The sequence below is a fragment of the Miniopterus schreibersii genome (genome assembly GCF_964146895.1).
Source record: "Miniopterus schreibersii genome assembly, chromosome: 2".
Classification (NCBI taxonomy): Eukaryota; Metazoa; Chordata; class Mammalia; order Chiroptera; family Miniopteridae; genus Miniopterus; species Miniopterus schreibersii.
Genome location: NC_138102.1, coordinates 23978533 through 23997069, shown reverse-complemented (window position 1 = coordinate 23997069; position 18537 = coordinate 23978533). Strand labels below are relative to the sequence as shown.

The 18537-nt window shown below is 45.5% G+C and overlaps 1 protein-coding gene across 4 annotated transcripts; it reads right to left on the bottom strand.

Moving 5' to 3' along the window:
• Positions 1–528: 528 nt before the first annotated feature.
• On the bottom strand, positions 529–15637 carry POMK (protein O-mannose kinase). Of its 4 annotated transcripts, XM_081128774.1 has the most exons (6): positions 15085–15637; positions 14389–14478; positions 13153–13250; positions 11923–12225; positions 5474–5650; positions 529–5059 (listed from the first exon to the last, which is right to left on the bottom strand). In XM_081128774.1, the coding sequence occupies exons 4-6, from the start codon at positions 12202–12204 to the stop codon at positions 4289–4291; spliced, it is 1230 nt and encodes a 409-aa protein (XP_080984900.1). In that variant the 5' UTR covers positions 12205–12225; positions 13153–13250; positions 14389–14478; positions 15085–15637; the 3' UTR covers positions 529–4288. The 4 variants fall into 4 exon arrangements, with proteins under 4 accessions (XP_080984900.1, XP_080984898.1, XP_080984901.1 ...); XM_081128772.1 differs by lacking the exon at positions 13153–13250; XM_081128775.1 differs by lacking the exons at positions 13153–13250; positions 15085–15637 and adding an exon at positions 14609–14809.
• Positions 15638–18537: the final 2900 nt, after the last annotated feature.

Here is an 18537-nt window from a genome sequence, read left to right as displayed (position 1 = left end):
GGAGCTCTTTGCCAGTCTCTGATCAGTTCAAGGCGAGCAGGCACGATGACCCCGCAGTTGCGCTCCCAGCTGTATGGCTGGAGAAAACTACCATATGTATAAAGGGACATGGACAATAATGCTTGTAGCAGAATGATTTGTAATTGCAAAAACCTGTAAACAATATAAATGTCCATCAGGAGAAGGGAAGGCTAAATCGCGGTGTATATACAGCAATGGTAATGATCTAGAGTTAAATGTATCGAAATGGATCAATCTCAAAATAAGGCAGAGGGGAAAATGGAACTTGCAGAAATACCTTCATAACTTGTAAGTAAAGTGTAAAGCCAAGAAAAACTATGTTATTTAGGGATATATGCATATGTAATAAAAGTGTAAAGACACATATGGAAAGATAAACACTAAACTTACAGCTAACATGACACTTGAAAGACTAAATGTTTCCCCCGTGGCTCAGGAACAAGGCCAGGATATCTGCCCTACTAAGCATTGCCCTGGAGGTCCTAGTCAATGCAAGACAAGAAAATGTATGGGACAAAAAGCATACAAATTGGCTTTATTCAAACATGGCATGAATGAATGGATATGTGGAAAATCTTAAGAAATGTCTCCCTACCCCACAAACTATGAGAATTTATAAGTGAATTTAGCAAGGTTACAGAATTCGAAATCAATATACAAAAATCAATTGTATTTTCGTATCAATATATAAACAAAATTTGAACGTGACTTTTTATAAGTAACATTTACAATAGAATATTTAAATTAATACATGAATAAATTTAACAAACTAGGTATAAGACCTGAACACTAACAACTACAAAACAGTATTGAAATTAAAGAAGACCTCAATAGTTGGCGAGATCTACCATGTTCATAGGTTAGAAGAACCATTACTGTTAAGATGCCACTTTTTCCCAAGTAGATCTATGTAGAGTGCAATCCAAATCAAAATTCCAGCAGGTTATTTGTTGTGTATGTGTGTAGAAATTGACAAGTAATTCTAAAATTTATATGGAAATGGAAAATGATTTTGAAAAACAAAGTTGCAGGTCTTGCACTGAGTTCAAGATTACTTATAAAGCTTTAGTAATCAAGATAGTGTGTTACTGACATAAGGGTAGCAATACAGATCAATAGAATAAGGTAGAGACCCTAAAAGTAAACCCACACAACTGATTTTCCACCAAGTTGCCAAAGCAATTTAATGGGGGAAAGGATAATCTTTTCAATAAATGATGCTGGAACAATCATTTCAATAAATGATGCTTACCTTAACCCTTACCTCACACCATACACAAAACTGAACTAGAAATGAATGTAAAAGCTAAAAGCATAAAACTCCTGGAAGAAAATAAAGGAGAAAATCTTCATGACTTTGGGTTAGGCAAATCTTTCTTAAACAGTATATAAACCATTTAAAAAGACAAATTTAAATAAAACACACTTAAGAAAATGAAAAGGCATGTCTCTGGCTGTGAGATAAGATTTGCAAAAGAAACATCTGGTAACAGATTTAATTCCAGGTTACACAATGAACTCTTACAATTTAATAATAAGCAAGTTATTTAAAAATGGGTGAAAGATTCAGACTCTTCATCAGAGAAGATATGAATGGCCAATAAACATGAAAAGGTTCTCAGCATATTTTATCTTTGGGAAAATGTAAATTAAAACTACAATGAGATGCTACTACACACCCACTAGAATAGCTAAAATTAAGTCAGCTGATAATAACAAGTGTTGGCTAAGGTGTATGGAGCAAATGGAACTCTTGCACATTGCTAATGGGAATGTAACATGGTACAGATGCTTTGGAAAACAGTTTAGAAGTTTCTTGTAAAGTTAAAAATATACTTACGTGTGATCATAAGAACACTCCTAGGTATTTACCCAAGACAAAAGACTTGTATCTAAATGTTAACAGCAGTTTTATTCATAATAGCCCCAAAGTGGAAACAACCCAATGTCACCAGCAGATAGCAGATAGATTGTGGTACATACATAAAATGGAGTATTATTCACCAGTAAAAAAGGTGTAAGTTACTGATATAAACATCATGATGAATCTCAAAAACATTACAATGAATGAAAAAAGATTAGCACTAAAAGGTTTATACCATACTGTATGGTTCCAATTATATGAAATTCTGGGAAAAATTATGACCTTGCTAAAAAGCAAGCAGAGTCATTGCCTGAGGCCAGTAGTGAGGAAAGGATTAAATGGATGGGACACATGGGAAATTCTAGGAGACAGAAATGTCTTATGTTTTATCTGTAGGGGTGGTGACATGAGTATATAAATGTATCAAAACTCATTGAAATGTACACAAACTGGTTGCATTTTTTTAAATATATCTTTATTGATTTCAGAGAGAGGAGGGAGAGGGAGAGAGAGAGATAGAAACATCAATGATGACAGAGTCATTGATTGGCTACCTCCTGCATGCCCCCCACTAGTGACAGAGCCCAAAACCCAGGCATGTCCCCTGACTAGGAATCAAACTTCGATCTCCTGAATCATAGGTCAATGTTCAACCGCTGAGCCACGCCGGCTGGGCAACTGGTTGCATTTTATTATATATAAACCAGGTTTTTGCCTTGGAAAATCAGATGGAGGGTGCGACACTTACAAACGTAGGAAACACAGAAGAAGCAAACTTGGAACAGAGAAGAGTTATTCGGGAAATGCTGAATTTGAGATGTTTTTGGTGTGGACATGTTTTCAGTTCTTTTGGGTAAATACTTGAGACTGGAACTGCTGGGTCACAGTAATGCCACACTGTTTTCCAAAGCAGCTGCACCATTTTACATTCCCACCAGCAATGTATGAGGGTTTCAATTCTCCACATCCTCACAGACACTAGTTATTGTCCATCCTTTTGATTACAGCCATCCTACTGGGTTGTGGCAGAGTTTTTATTACAAAAAGCAGCAGTTAAAACAATACGGTGGGCAACCGTATTCTCTGACCAACCACATAAGACTGATAATACTGCCTAGTCAGTGCCTGTGGGGCGCTGCCTGACAGTTAGAGGCAATGGTTCTCACTGCCCTGGGAACCAGTTAGAAATGAAAAGCCTCGGACTCTATCCCAGACCTATTGAGACAAAGACTCTGGAGTGAGGCCCAGATCCCTGTGATTCCAGTGATCCCACCCCTCAATGTCAGCTTTTATCACCTTATTAGGGATAATTAATATGCACCAAATCTATCATCCTCTGCAAATGAGAATGATAGTGAGCAAGGAAAGAGCTTTCTGAAGAATTCAATCGTGCAACTCGAGTAGAAAGGTTTGACACTGTATAGTCATGAGTGACAGTATTGATGTAAAATTTTCACAATAATTAATTTTGGACACAGAAAACCCAGCAGGAAGGTAAACAGGAATTTCACAAGCACCATCCAAGGCAGTAACATATCATTTCCCTCATACTTGCTGTTTTAAATATTCCTTATCCATCCAAAATTTCAAAGAACATGCTATCATAGTGCTCCTTTAGCTCCTAGGAAGGAGGATGGCACTGGAGCGTCACAGATCAGTCATTTAAAACAGTAAAGATGGCCTCACCCATACCAAGTGAAATGAACCAGAAATACTTTCACGACCTGGTATGTTGATTACCATCTAAAACAAAAGAGGAAAAATAATTGAAGAAATACTCTATGTTTCTTTCATATACTGCCATTTAAAAATCTTCTCTACGTACCTTCCTTCCAAGCTTACAAACTCAGGACAGGGGAAAGTGCTTTTTAGCTACATCTTTGTTACTTCCTTCAGATACAGGTTAGAGTCGCTGCTTCTCTGCACCTTCACCTGGGAGTGATCAGCATTAGAAGTGAAGCCAGCCCGGCCAGTGTGGCTCAGCAGTTGAGCATTGACCTAGGATCCCGGAGATCGAGGTTCGATTCCTGGTCAGGGCACATGCCCAGGCTGCGGGCTCAATCCCCAGTAGGGGGTGTGCAGGAGGCAGCTGATCAATGGCTCATCATTGATGTTTCTCTCTCTCTCTCCCCCTCTCCCTTCCTCTCTGAAATCAATAAAGACGTATTTTAAAAAAGAGAAAAAAATCAAGCCAGACTTAAATCAAGTCTGGTGGCTCTTGCTTAGCAGCCTCCACCCAGGTGGCCACCGTGGCCAGCAGAGGCAGGTGCTCACGTGTGCACACAGATGCAGAGGAAGCTAAACATGTCTGGCTAAACAGCAACAAGCTCACTGTCAGAGCAGAACTGCTGTAGCTATTCCACTTGTTCCTTAAATCCCACCCTTCACTGACCAGACTAGTCTTTATAGCATTTCTCTTGTCTGAGATATCATGGTGTCTCTGAGTGAATTCAAAACCTTCTGGTAAGTGTCCAGAATAGCCTGAGTGGTGGGTCTCTCTGCAGGGGCCTGGCTCTTGCAGGCCTTATGGATATCGAACAAATGGAATCGGACCATATCGCTCCCTTCGACGTGCCCCAAAAGGAAACTGGAGACGTCTGGAATCTTCCAGATGTCGACCTTCTCGTCATACAAGGGCATAAGATCGTCTTGAAAAGGCACATCCTCTCCGTAGGGCCACAGCTGCTCTGGAGCCACAAAATCCCCGTGAAGCTCCCTGTGGCCACACTTCACAAATGTCCCAGCGCTGTGGTTCACCAGAGGCAAGGCGTCCAGGTCGTTCACCACGATGCTGAAGTTACTGGTCAGCAGGTACTGGGACAGCGTCTTGGGCAGGTCGTTGGAGTCGCACATGACCAGCGTGCCCAGGGGGCTGTGGTGCAGGTAGTGGATGATGCCCACGTAATCCATGGCCAGCTGCAGCCGCTGCTGCCAGGTGTTCATGTTCTGGTACTTGGTAAGGTTGAGCGTTCCTTCCAGGCTGCTCAAGGGCCCTAAGGGGTGATACTCGGTGAGAATGGTGTTGTCATCCTCACAGAAGCCGAGCAGTGTGACCACATGTTTACTCTGCAGAGATTTCAGCATCTGCAGTCCATGGAGGAAATCGTCTTTCATCTCCAGACTGGTGAGCCGTGAGAGAGCGACTTTGCGTTCCTTCCACTCTGACAGAAAGACCTGAAACAGAGCCAGAGAACATCACCTGTGTTAGGGAGCCGGGAAACAAGTTCACAAATATCTTTTAGGCACTGGGTATGGTGCAGAGGACACAGAAATTAACCAGACACAGACCCAGCCCTAGGGTTGCTCTTAGTCTAGTTACAAAGACTCACTTATGAGCAAACACAAGATACCCAGCAAGGCAAGTGCCACATTAGCAGGAGGAGGCAGGAGAGACTTGCTCTGGTCAGGGTGCTATGGGCCATTTGAAGAGGGTGCCCGAGGCTTCTGGGAATTGCTGTAAAGCAAGGGTGGGGAACCTTTTTTCTGCCAAGGGACATTTGGATATTTATATCATCATTTGCTGGCCATATAAAACTATAAACTTAAAAATTAGCCTGCTATATTTAGTCAAACATTTAATTAACTCACCCCTAATGTGATGGCTGGAACTGCTTCTCTTTGGTGAGGCCTCAGCAGGGCCAGATCAGATAACTTCTTGGGCTGTATGTGGCCCATGGGCTGGATGTTCCCCACCCCTGCTCTTAAGGACACACAGGGTTTGCAGGGCGGATCTGGAGTGTGGAAAGTGCATTCCTGGGAGAGGGGCTGCATGTATAAAGGCACTGAGTGGCAAACAGACTGCCAGTTCCAAAATACTGCAGCACCAAGAGTGAGAGGAAGGGAGAAAAGACTGGAAAATCCTACGCAGGGCATCGAGCCCAGCCAGCCCATCACACATAACAAGATTACTCATTAATTTTAAAAGGTAGCATAGTAAACCACAAATAGGAATAGCTCTATTACGTAAGGTAAACATTCTGACATGGTCTGTACTTTGTGTGATTTCAACTGTAAAAGCAGGAGCTGAAATGTCACAAACACCAGCCCTTCCCATCCTGGTTCACAGCTTCCAGAAAACTGTACGGGACTGTGTTGGATTCTCGATTGTTATTAGCTAGGAAAGCCTTGCAGGAAGTGCTGTAATTAAGAACCTTGATTTTCCGCTTACACTCCCAGAGGAAAGGCAGAAAACTGCAGAGGAGAAACAGGCTCGGGAGTCAGGTCAGCTGCTTCTGCCCCAGTGGGCTGTGTCTCTCTGGGCTTCTGCTTCTTCATTGTGAAAGTAAAAAAGCAACTTGGGGTGTTACTTATCAAGAGCTTTAATATCTAAGTCCATAATCTAGCTAAGGCAATAATCTGAAATAGATAAAAACCTCTAGGAATAAAAATGTGGCATTATTTATAAAAACAAAAACTGAACCCTGGCCAGGTAGTTCAGTCGGTTAGAGTGTTACCCCTATATGCCAAGGTTGCAGGTTCGATTCCTGGTCAGGGCACATAGTGGGGAATCAACCAATGAATGCATAGATAAGTGGAACAATGAAATTGATGTTTCTCCCCGCCCCCCCCAATTAATAAATTAAGAAAAATAGTTTTTAAAAGAATTACTTAAAAACATAATCTGGAACCTATCAATCCATCAAAGAATGGGGAGTAGTTCAGTTATGGTAGGATCACTCAAAAAAATACTGTGGTCAGAAAAATGCATATATTGATAGAGTTTTCACAGATAAAACATACTGCAAATTAAAAGGGATATAAAATTACATAGAAATCGAAAGAAATAGGCTAATGCTTCAGTTCTCAGTTATATGGTACGATTCTGGGTGGTTGTTTTCTTTACACCATTTGGTATTTTCTATCTTTTCCAGAATGAATATATATTACTTTCACATTTTAAAAACATTTTTAAAAAGAACTTAGAAATATTATATCAAATGGAGTTGGGCCAGAGAACTCTGTAGATTTCTTTTGGATCTGAGAAGGGCGATTCATTAATAGAAAAACCCAGGTAATGAGTTGGGTTCTCTTTCCCATCTAGCTCTATAACTTTGTATAGAACTGTAACAGGATTTAAAGACTTGATGGACGTTCAACTTATTTCCCATTTTTTCTTAACACTACTACTACAATGAATAGCCTTGTCTTTACATTCCTATGAACATCTGCGTGTATTTTTATAAGCTCGGTAAATAGGTGGATTCCTCAGTGGGAGAATGTGGACTCATCAGCACCCTCCAAAGTGGGTGCCAGCACATGCTTTCACCAGTCGTGTATGAGAGAATCCAATTTTCTACAGCCTTAATCACACTAGATCTTTGAGCTGAGACCTGGATGACGGGGAGCTGGCCATGTCAGAGGTAGAGGAAGACAATTTCAAGCAGAGAAGGGCAACTGCAAAGGCCCTGAGTTGAGAAAGGGCTGTTTGATCAAGGAGCAAAAGCAAGAGTAGGTGAGTGCAGGGTAGGGAGTGAGCATGTCTGGGATGAGATAGGGGATAGCAGGCCCAGGTTGGGGAGTGTGGCAGATCATTGTAGGAGGTATGGATTTTCTTCCCTAAGGGCAATGAGAAGCCACCATAGGGGTTTTAAGGAAGAGAGTGGTGTGATCTGAATTGTGTTTAGAAAACGACTCTGCTGGTGCACACAAAGTGGAAGCAGGGGTGCCTATCCCAAGGCAAGAGCTAATGGTGACTTAACTAAAATGGGTTGGGGACAGAGGTTATCAGACAAGTTTGGGATATGTTTTCAAAACATAACTGATAGAACCTTCTCTTGGTGTAGTTGAGCGGATCAAGAGGACTCCCAGGTTTTGGCTTGAGCAACTAGGTGAGAAGTGCTGGCATTCACTGCAATTTTAAGTCTGGGAGAACAGGTTTCAGAGCCGGAAATTATCAAGCGCTCCAAACGGGATGTACCTGGATGCTCAAGAGACCTTCAAGAACAGGTGGGGAATAAACAGCTGGATATACAAACCTGTAGCTCAGCAGAGAGGTACAGGCAATAGATAGAAATTTGGGAATCAGCAGCATATAAAACGTATTTAAAGCAATGGAACTCGATTAAGTCACCTAACAGTGTATATAAAGACAAAAGGAGAGGGTCCAGGAAGGAGCCAAGAGGATTAAGGTTTCTCAGCCTCAGCACTACTGACATCTGGGCCAGGCAGTATTTGTTGAGGTGAAGGCTGGGCTGTGCACTGTAGGATGTCTAGCAGCATCCCTGGCCTCTGCCCACTGGATGCCAGTAGCACCCCCTCCACCCTCCACTGTGACAACCTCAAATGTGTCTCTACTCATTGCTAAATGTCCCCAAGGAGCAGAACGGCCTCTGACTGAAAACTGCTGATTTGGAGACAAGATGGGGAACAGAAGTAGAAAAGGAGAGCAATCGGGAGTGGCTAGTGAGGGGGAGGAAACCTAAAAACAGACGGTGGCTCGAGGAGCCAGGGTTGCAAGGCAAGAGGAGTTAAGGGGATCAAGGGCTGTGAGAAGGAGCAAGAGGAAGATGTAGAAAGAGCCAATCTGAACCATCAAAGGCTGGCATCCGCAGGAGAGCAGAGGCGGGGTTTGGAAGCTTGAGGAAGAGGGTGGGAGAATGAGCGGGAGAGACTGAGCAACGGCAGTTTTCCTACAGAGGGAGAGGGAATTGAGGGAAGCGGATGTTCCTTCTTAGAGAGTGCACTGTGTGCCAGCAGGAACCATCCTCAGAGCGGGAAACTGCAATGAGGGAAGTCCTGGGACGTCAGGGACCACGCCTGAGCTGGAAGGTTCAAGGTCTAGTGGCGGGAAGATGAGGAAACTCCCTTTGGGTGGCTTCTATTTCATGATAACTTATGTAACAAGATCATCCGCTAAGTCGGGGTTGGGAGTGCTGAGGAAGTATCTGTCTCAGATCGGGAAGGGAAAGTTATTAAGGGAATAGAGCGGGCCCGCTGGGCTATGCTGAGTGCACGCCTGAGGTCTGTCTGTGGTCAGGCGTTCAACCGCGTGGCTGTGCTCAAGTGCAGATGCTTAGTGAGGTCAACTCACTGCGTGGTTTGAGGCCCTCCAGGGAGGCATGACGGAGACAGACGCACAGGAGTTGTGGCAAGTGTTTGCGCGAGAGTGAGGGGATAAGGGCAGGAATCTCCGCTACTGGATAAATCTGGGACTGCAAACAGGAGCATGTCAGAAAGCGGAACAGTAATGGGGTCAATACACCAACCATCTCAATGAGACAGGAATCACCGAAGCAGGGACGCTAGGCAAGGAGGTGGGGGTCAGAGAGTGGGACGTCAAGAGCTCTGGGCACTGAGGCCTCGATGGGGCGGGTCAGACAGGTAGGCTCCTGCCCCTAGCACACAGGATTCTGCCCTGAGAGCAAGTTACAACCAAAGAAACAAAAAGGCAACGTGACAGCCTTATAGTCACACATTAATAAACTACATTCCTTGGAGTTAGTACCCACATTATTAAATCCAGTATTTGGATGGGCATGATTTGTAGAATTCCCTAAAACCATGGCTGTCCTCATACAACGATTTGCCACCATCAAAGCTACTCAAAAACACATCCCTTGAGGTAAAAAGTAATTCCCAAAAATAAATTGGATACTGTTCCAAGTGATTCCAACAACACGAAACCAGCTAGCGGTCACCTCTTTGAAGGGGACATAGCAACTGCTAAGTCCTCCACTTACATCCCTTCCTGGTGATTTTTTTTTTTTAATTTTTAAAAATATATCTTTATTGATTTCAGAGAGAGGAAAGGCGAGGGAGAGAGAGAGATAGAAACATCAATGGTGAGTCATTGATCGAGTCCGCAACCCAGGCATGTGCCCTGACCAGGAATCGAACCCTGATCGCCTGGATCCTAGGTCGACGCTCAACCGCTGAGCCACGCCCGGCCGGGCCCTGGTGATTTCTTTACATCCCAATGCTTTCAGTACCATCCCAAATTTATATTCCAGGCCCCAGGACCTTGCCCCAAATGCTGGATCTGTACATACAATCTACTGCCTGTGCGACATCTCCCCGTGACATCTAAACAGCCCTGATGTGTCTGCTTCATGCACACACAGTCTGTTCCTTCCCTTCTTCTCTGCATCGGGTAATGACCACACTATTCTTCCTGTTATCCAGGCCAAGAACCTTGCAGTCACCCTCTTCCCCTTATACCCCACATCCAATCTGCTGGGAAACCCTATTGGCTCTACCTTTAAACTGTGACTGAATCCAACGATTTCTCATTCCATCCACGGCTAACACCCCCGTCAAGCTGTGACCAGCTCTCACCTGCAAGGCCTAACCCATCTTCCACCCTTGCCATGCCTCAGTCTACTCTCCACATAGAGAGGCCACCTCACTCCTGCACTCAAATGGCTCCAGTGGCTCTCCATGTCCTGCCAGGCCCACAAGAGCCGGCCACCACAGGTCCTTCCTTGACTTTGTGTGCTACCTCTCCTCATCCCGCCTTCTGGGCACCCCGGCTCCTTCCCGGTGCAAGTTCATCTTGGGGCCTCTGCTGGTACCCATCTTTCCTACTAGAACGTCTTTTCCCCAAATAGCCACATAGCTCACTCGCAGATGGTTCCAGCCACTGAGAGTAACAAGCCTGTCACTTGCCCAGCTGTCTTCACAGCGTAAGTCATGGGCATGTTTCATTACACGCTCTTTCTTCTCTTCTTGGCTGTCTGACTCCCCAACTACAAAGCAAGGTTTGAAGGTCTTTGTTTCATTCACTGTTGCACCCCTAACACCCACAGCAATGAATGAATGAATCAATCTTTGTAAGAACCAGTTACCTTGTTTTATTTTATACAAATGCCTGTCCCTTTTCCCTGACTTGTCCTTTAAGACGTCTCCTTTCCTTTCGATGGACCACAGAGAGATGGACTGAGGCTTAAGAGGGGGAAGCTTGATGGGGAGGCATGCAGGTGCTGCGAAAACCCCCTGCTGTCCCCCACTGGAAGAGGGGATTGGGTTTGGAGTGTAAAAACAGCACAATAAACTTGATGTTTAGGGCAATGTCCCCACCCCCCCAAAAGATGTCTCGGTTCCACATTCATAGAAGCAGCAGCCACAGGTCGCTGTCTCCCAAAATAAAGACCAGCAGGCCCACAGATGCATTTTTCTGCTCCCTCCTTCTCTTTACCAGTGATTCAATACATCCTCACAGAGGAATTGTCTTTGTTCAACAATCCTGAACTGGCCTCTAGAGTCGCTCTTTGTTTTAGCAGTAAGCCTTGGTTACTATGGAAACGATGACCACCAAAATGCAGCGCACACTCCTCACTAGTAAGACAAGAGCACTTGAAGCCTCAATTTGAGAACTGAGTTCACCTCTTTGGTTTCTCTTATTAAAATTAAAAAGTTTAGCCCGGCCAGGCGTGGCTCAGCGGTTGAGCGTCGACCTGGGATCCAGGCGATCGGGGTTCGATTCCCAGCCAGGGCACATGCCCGGGTTGTGGGCTTGATCAATGACTTTCTCATCATTGATGTCTCTGTCTCTCTCTCTCCCTCTCCTTTCCTCTCTCTGGAATCAATAAAGATATATTTAAAAAAAAAAAAAAAGTTTAAAAAATCAATATATCACTATAGAGTATGAATGGTAAGAATGAAAAAACACTGACCACAATCCTCCTTCACTATAGCACAATTTCTAATCATTTTTATATTTTTCTACATAAATACATAATTTTGCAGCTGAAAACAGTATATTCAACAATTTTGTATTTTGGTTTTTTTTTCACTTTTCATCGTAAATTTTTTTCATGTTGCTGCCCAGGTTCCTAATCACACTTAATGGTTACAGTTCTATCAAGTAGCTGGACCATAATTTAATTAACCATCCTGCTGTAGTTATAATTTCTAGTTTTCTTATCACTATAAAAGACAAAGCAAAGAACTCCTTTAAAAATTTAGCTTTTTTCCGTCCATCAGATTATTTTATTAAAGTCCCAGGTGTGAGATTACTGGGCTCATAATGCCAAGTTGCCTTCCCAAAGGGCCACCCTTTAGTACTGCGATGGTAACACAGAAGTTAATTAGGAACTCACCCTCTTCACAGCTCCTTCCCCAACACGCTTCAGCTGCCTCACTTCTGTCCTCAGCTCCTCACAGGACAGCCATGCTGAGCAGTTGTTCATCTGTCCCATTCTGAAGTAACCATAGGGACAGTGACTGGGATCCAGAGCGGAACGCGGAGGGGAAATAAAGAACCGATCGAGGCAGAGGTAGAGGAGCGCGTTCATGAGGGCCATGGCCAGCAGCAGCCCCACAACTGGGGGTACTTCTCTGTGGGGCGGGCTCCTTCTACCATCCTGGGGCTTCTTTTCCATGTTGTTATCCTCTGCAATGTCCTGAAATGTAAAATGAAACAAGTAATGACAGCCGTTTTTTATTTCCATTAAGGTGTTTTGATGATGAGGGATTGAAAGTGACACACCCTCTATGCCTCTTAGACTCAAGGATCCTGTCGTGGTGTGGACGAAAGAAGGGACTGAAGACTAGACTCATTCTAAATGCTCAGTGTCAGCTGCTCTCATAATCAGTACTTTTTATTACAAACCAGTCTGGGTTCCTGTTTTAGATTGAATTAGAAGGTGTTAGTGTGCGTCAGATTTTGTCACTGACTCTCCCACTGTGTTTGCACTGAATAGATACTCAATGACGATTTAGTCAAATGAAAGCAAAATGTGGATATTTGTCACTGGGGCTGGGACAGAAGATGGACAAGGTAGAGCGGTAGGAGATTAATGGGGGGGGGGCTGAGATGCTCTTGAACCTAGCTAAGGAACTGGGATGTTCCTTGGAACGTATTCAAAAGCTCCACAAAGTGTTTAAGCAGCAAAGGCTACTCTTCATTGGGTATGAAAGGTGCATTTGGGGTGGAAGGGACCGAGGCTGGGGGACTGCTTACAAGGCCCTGGCAATAACCCAGGGTAAGAGCTGATGAGTATGTGAGCTAGAATGATGGTGGTGAGAATGGAGAGAGGGTGACGCAGAGATGGACCTCACACTAAGCAACCACTTAAGGCATTGGATGGCGGAGGGTTTGGGAGGGAAGAGGATGGGAAGGACCCTGGACATAGGGTGTTTGACACTCAGAATGCTGGAGGCAGAGGCTATTCATGAACCAGAATGTAACTGTGTCAATACTGTGACAAGGGACATGGCCATACCAGTGTGTGCCCCTGAGTATCAGCACTGGGATGCATGGGGGACATTAGTGACATAACTGACCCTGCAGTTCTTGGGAATGAGACGCCTATAACATAAAGCATTACCTTCTAGGCACGTCTTCCTTCTGCCAGTTCAGGTCTCCATCCAGGCACCTGGGTCAGTGAGTGTTCTGGTGGGCCCGGGGCTCTGGTTTGAAAGTACTCTGCCACAAAGTGCCAAATGGTTTGTTAAATGAAAATTGCATCTCTGACACAGACAAATGGCAACAGTACAAATGGTTCATTGGCCCCAGGGGCCCTCCTTGTGTCTGGGTGTCCCTCAGGCTCTTGGTTCCCAGGATGGTGCAGAGGTTGCAGGAAATCCTCCTGCAGCCTGGCCACTGTCACTGAGGCCCTGTCAGCTTGTCTGGAGACAATGCTGAACATCTGTGTGAACCTGGCAGCCAGATCTTGACCTCTTTACAGACAGCCCAGCCTGCCTTTGAGCCCATCAAAATAAAGCTTCATTTCAATTTTGTCTAAAAGCCACCTGTCCCCCAAATTCTGTAATACTCTCTTTTCCTCTAATTGAGACGCCAGGCTCCAATGCTGTGCAGCTCCCTCAGTCAATGGGTCAATAAAACTGTATTACCTCCACCCCCACCCTCTCAGCTGATGATCGTTTCCTATATTCCTGAAAAAGCAGAAGCGATCAGAGAGCACTGCCACAGGCCCCCAACACCACACCGCAGGCTCCTGCTCCCTGCACCTTCTCTCCTGAGACTGAACAAAGTGGGCCAGCTCCCAGCTCTGTGCCTGTGCACGGATCCCTCCCTCCCCGCCTGCCCAGCAGGTCTCACCTCTTCTCGGGAATCGTGACCAGGATAACCTAACTTTCTCCACCATTTCAAACACTCTCCCTTCACCCTACTTCCCCTCCAGTTATTGCCTTATTTCTCTCTTCCCTCTTTGCAAACTCCTTTAAAAACTATCTGTACTCACTATCTCCGTATCTATCCTACATTTCTCTTCAACTCACTGCTACTGCACCCACAGACCCTGCCAAAGTGACCTCCCCACTGGTAAACACAACAGTCACTTCCAAGTCCAGGTCTTGCGGGCTCAGCAGCAGCTGGCAGGCTGGTCACCGCCCCCTCCTTCAAACGCTTTCTTTACTTGGTTCCCAGGAAACTCGCTCCAGCGTCCAGCTGTAAACGGGGAGTGCCCCAGGGCGCAGACTTCACCTCTTCACTGCTCCCTGGGTGATACTTCCAGACCCGTGACCCCGAATGTCTCTCAGATCTGTTCCCTTTCCCCCTTCCTGCTCCCCCACCCTGGCCTAAGCCACCAGGATCTCTTTACCTGGGCGTCCGCGAGTTTCCTACGTGGTCTCCCACTTTCTCTTTTCCAATCCATTCTCCACACGGCAACGACGATCATTTTTCTTCTTTCCTGAAATGTTTCAAGCACAGGGAAAACGAAAACGATAAGATCATGAACATCCATTCAGGGCTGTCAGGTGACACGGTATCACAATCTTAAAGATCTTTTTATTTTTTATTATTAATTTTTTAACCCTCACCTGGGGATATTTTTTCCATCGCTTTTCAGAGAGTGAAAGGGGGAGAGAGAGAGCAACACCGCCGCGAGAGACGCGGGGACCGCCTGCCTCCCCGCCCAGGGCCCGGCGAGCCCGCGGCGGGAGGGCCCGCCCGCAGGGAGGCGCTGTCCGGGCGGGAGCGCCCCTTCTTGAGGAAGGTTCGGCCCCCACCTCAGGGCTGTCTCCTCTCGCGGGCACCTCTCTGGAGTCGGCTGCCAGAGCCCGGGACAAGGCCGTGTGGCTGAAGGAACTTTCTTGCTCAGAAACAAGCAAAAAGACACTGAGTGTCACCGGCTGTGAAAACGGCGCAGCGGCTGAGCAGCGAGGGCCGGGGGCGGGGGACGCGGCGCTGCAGGCGCGGGGACGGCGGGTCACCGGGGGCGCTGGGCGCCGCGTCGGCACTCGGCGTATTTTTTTTTTTTTTAAAGAAAAGCAATAGAACAAAATTAAGTTTTTACCGATGTACAAAATATGTTGCACAACCAGAGAAGACACGGATTGGTGTCACTCGACGCGATTCGGGCGAGTCCCATTCAACAGCTGCTCTAAACGTCCGGGACGCGGACTTGGCCTTCAGGGTCCGTGGTCGAGACAAGGGACGGAGCAGCCGCGACGGTGACGAGAACGGCGGGGCCTGCTTCTCGCGGAGCCGCCCACGGCCACGCGCCCGCGGCGGCGGGCACAGCCGGCCCGGTGACCGCGCGCAGAACACGCCGGGCAGGAGAGCCTGGGCCTGCCACCCGCGGTCCAGCGCCGCCGGGCAGGGCGCGGGGCTCGGCGCGGGGGGGGGGGGGGGGTTCGGGGCGCCGCAGCTGCCCGGGCAGCGTGGCCTCCGGCTGCAATCCAGGCGAGTCGCCCACGAGGAGCGGGCTCGGGCTTGGGGGACGCGGCCGGGCGAGGCCCCGCAGCCCCCAGTCTCTCGCTCGCCGCGCGCCCGCCGCCTCCCTCGCGGTGCCCGGGTCCCTACCCCCGGCCGAGCGCCTACCTGCGGCCCCCGGCCGGGCGCGCGGCCTCCTGCGCCTGCGCGGCCGGAAACGAGCCCGGGCAGGGCAAGCTCGAGGCTGCCCCCTAGTGGCCCCCGCCCTCCGCACACCTGGAGGCCCGACGCGGCCACGCCGAGCCCGAGTGTGAGTGCGTCGCAGACTCCAGCCCCGGTGCACCGACCGGTCTCCTACCCTGGCTGCTTCTCTACAAGCGTAGGGGGACGATGATGTGTTCACCGATCACTTTCAGTCCAGATGCCCAGCCCGGTGCTGGGTGCGGTAGAGAGGGTCCCGGTCCGTGCAAAACGGTGGTATACAGAGGGTGGTCCTCAGACCAAATGCAGAGGCTTCACCATCTCCAGGGAAACTTAGACGTACACAGGTACACACTGTCGGTTCCATCCTAGACCTAGGGGGTGGAGTCTATCAATCTGTGCTTAGCCAGGCCTCTGGTTAAAACTCCGAGCCTGCACTAGTAATCCAAACAATAAAAATTAAGAATAACTAGAAGCTACTTGCCTATCCGACTGGCAAACAGCAAAAAGAACGGTAATGTCTACTGTTGATGTACAGAAACTAAACGTTTCCCCACACCCATACGTGAGTGTAAATTTGTATAACCTGTACCAATTGTACGCGTATAAAGGGCCCTAGTAAATCCCCTCAAGGAATTTACCACGCAGAAATAAATGTGTGCAAGAGGTCTCACTGGAGTGTTGTCCATAAAAGATGTTTATGGGGGGGGGAACTTGAATATTTCACAGGTAGTGTCACCTTTGGACAAGAACAAAAGGTGTACCATTCTGTCATCAGAGTCCCACAGGAGAAGAGGAAGTGAAAAAATATATGTATTTGATGATATAATGGCTGAAAATGTTCCAAGTTTGGTGAAAACACAAATCTACAGATTCAAGAAGCTGAGCGACAGGACAGATCCAAAGACACTCATGTCCAGACTCATCAAAAACAAGCTGATGAAAACTAAAGACAAACTAAGAATTTTGAAAGCAGCCAGAAGAAAATGACGACTAACCCACTGGTGAGTAAACGTTCCAATGAGACTTCTCACTAGAAATCATGAGGACTGGAGGAAGTCGCAAAACATTTTCAAGGACATAATTGTTAACCCATAGTTCTATACCCAGTGGAAATATCCTTCAGGAATAAAGGTGAAATAAAGCCATTCTCAGCTGAAGGAAAATTAAGAGAATTTGCAACCAGCAGACATACTTTTAAAAGAATTGCTGGAAGAAATTTCTTCAGATAAAAGGGAAATAATACTGGAAGGAAACTTGGAACATCAGGAATGAAAGAAGAGTAGCAGAAATGGTAAGTATGTGGGTAAATATAAAAGGCTACTCTTCTTGAGTTCTTTAAAAAACATTTGGTGGTTGAATACAAAAAGTATAAAACTGATGGGTTTTCAATGTAAGTATGTGCATAACATTACAGATGGGTCATTTGGAAAATACTGGTTTGTGGAGTTATGCAGATCTCCCAATTGTTGACATGCTTTATTATACAATATCAAAAATGGCACTCAATATCACTTTGATTTCACTAGAAAGGTCTACAGGTATTAAGAAGCTGTCAAGCTCACTGTGGTAGGTTAAAATTTTCACTTGAAAGCTCAAACTTTTTCATTGGCAATACACTGTTTGTTGTTTTCCTTGAAGTGACAAATTCATTCATTTTGGGGGAAAATGTATGCCAGCCATCCAAAGTATGAACGACCTCTTATCAGTTGTTCAAGTAAAAATGGCATTCCATGAAAAGCCGCCACATTTTAATTGTTGGTTCAATGCAAATTGCCCTTTAGAAGATGGTCCTCATTAGGAATATCAAAGCCTAAAATCATTATACATTTAAATCATGGAGCCTCCTCACCTGATTCCACACTCATTAAGCAACTTTTTGATAAACGAATTGCCACATTGTTAAACTTCAGGCAGAAAATGCCAAGTGGCTAGGTTGATGCAACTGTTTGGTCTGCTTCAGTTACATTTCTCAATGTAAATTGGTAAACTGCTGTTAGGCTTTAACAGTCTCTGTGAGCTTTGAGTTAGCAGGCCTGAATCCAATCAACTTGGGGACACTAAGATCATTTCTGAGAGTAAATACTATCTTATGTAAACTTCTCTATACAGATTTTGTACCTTATGAAATCTTTGAAATTGTCTACACAAGAATGATACTTTATTCCAATTTCAATATAAAATCAGAGATTAATGAAGTCTAAAGACAAAAACATGTAAAATGTTTAAAAGATGCCATAAATATATTTTCTCCAGAAAGTATTAAAATACTTCTGAATTCTTGCAGAGATAACTTTTCTACTCTATAAATTTCTTTAGTTGTCGTTTACTTCTTTGAACACTGAACAAAAATTCTTTATTGATAAAGTGAGATGTAAGTATGTGCAGGTAGAGAACTCGCTTAACACTCCAATTTCTTCCTAGCATGTCTTCCTGAATTGCAGAGGCTGGAAAGCTATGAACTACATTTCCCAAATTCTTCTGCAGTAAGGAGTTGCAGATATCATTTAGGCTCTTTCCAATCAGATGCACTAAAATGAGCCTTTAATTTGGACCTGAATTGCATAGGAAGGGAAATTCATGTGCTCAATTGAAATGTGGCAGAGGTGGACAGGCCCATTCAGAAGTTTCCTGATACCAGTACGGGCAACAGCAACTTGATGGTCCAGTTCTGTAGTATGGCTTTGGATGTATTTCTAGGAAGATCAGGCAGTTATTCTGTGAGCTAGCTATATACCTTAATAAACCCTTTGGGTTTAAACTACCTTTAGTCAATTTTGTTACATGTAGTCAAGAAATGACCAATTCAAACGTTAATAAATTTCCTTTAACATAATCATGTTTCTGGTTTCTACAGTTTTATGTCAGTATTTTCTTCAATTGCTTTTCTAAG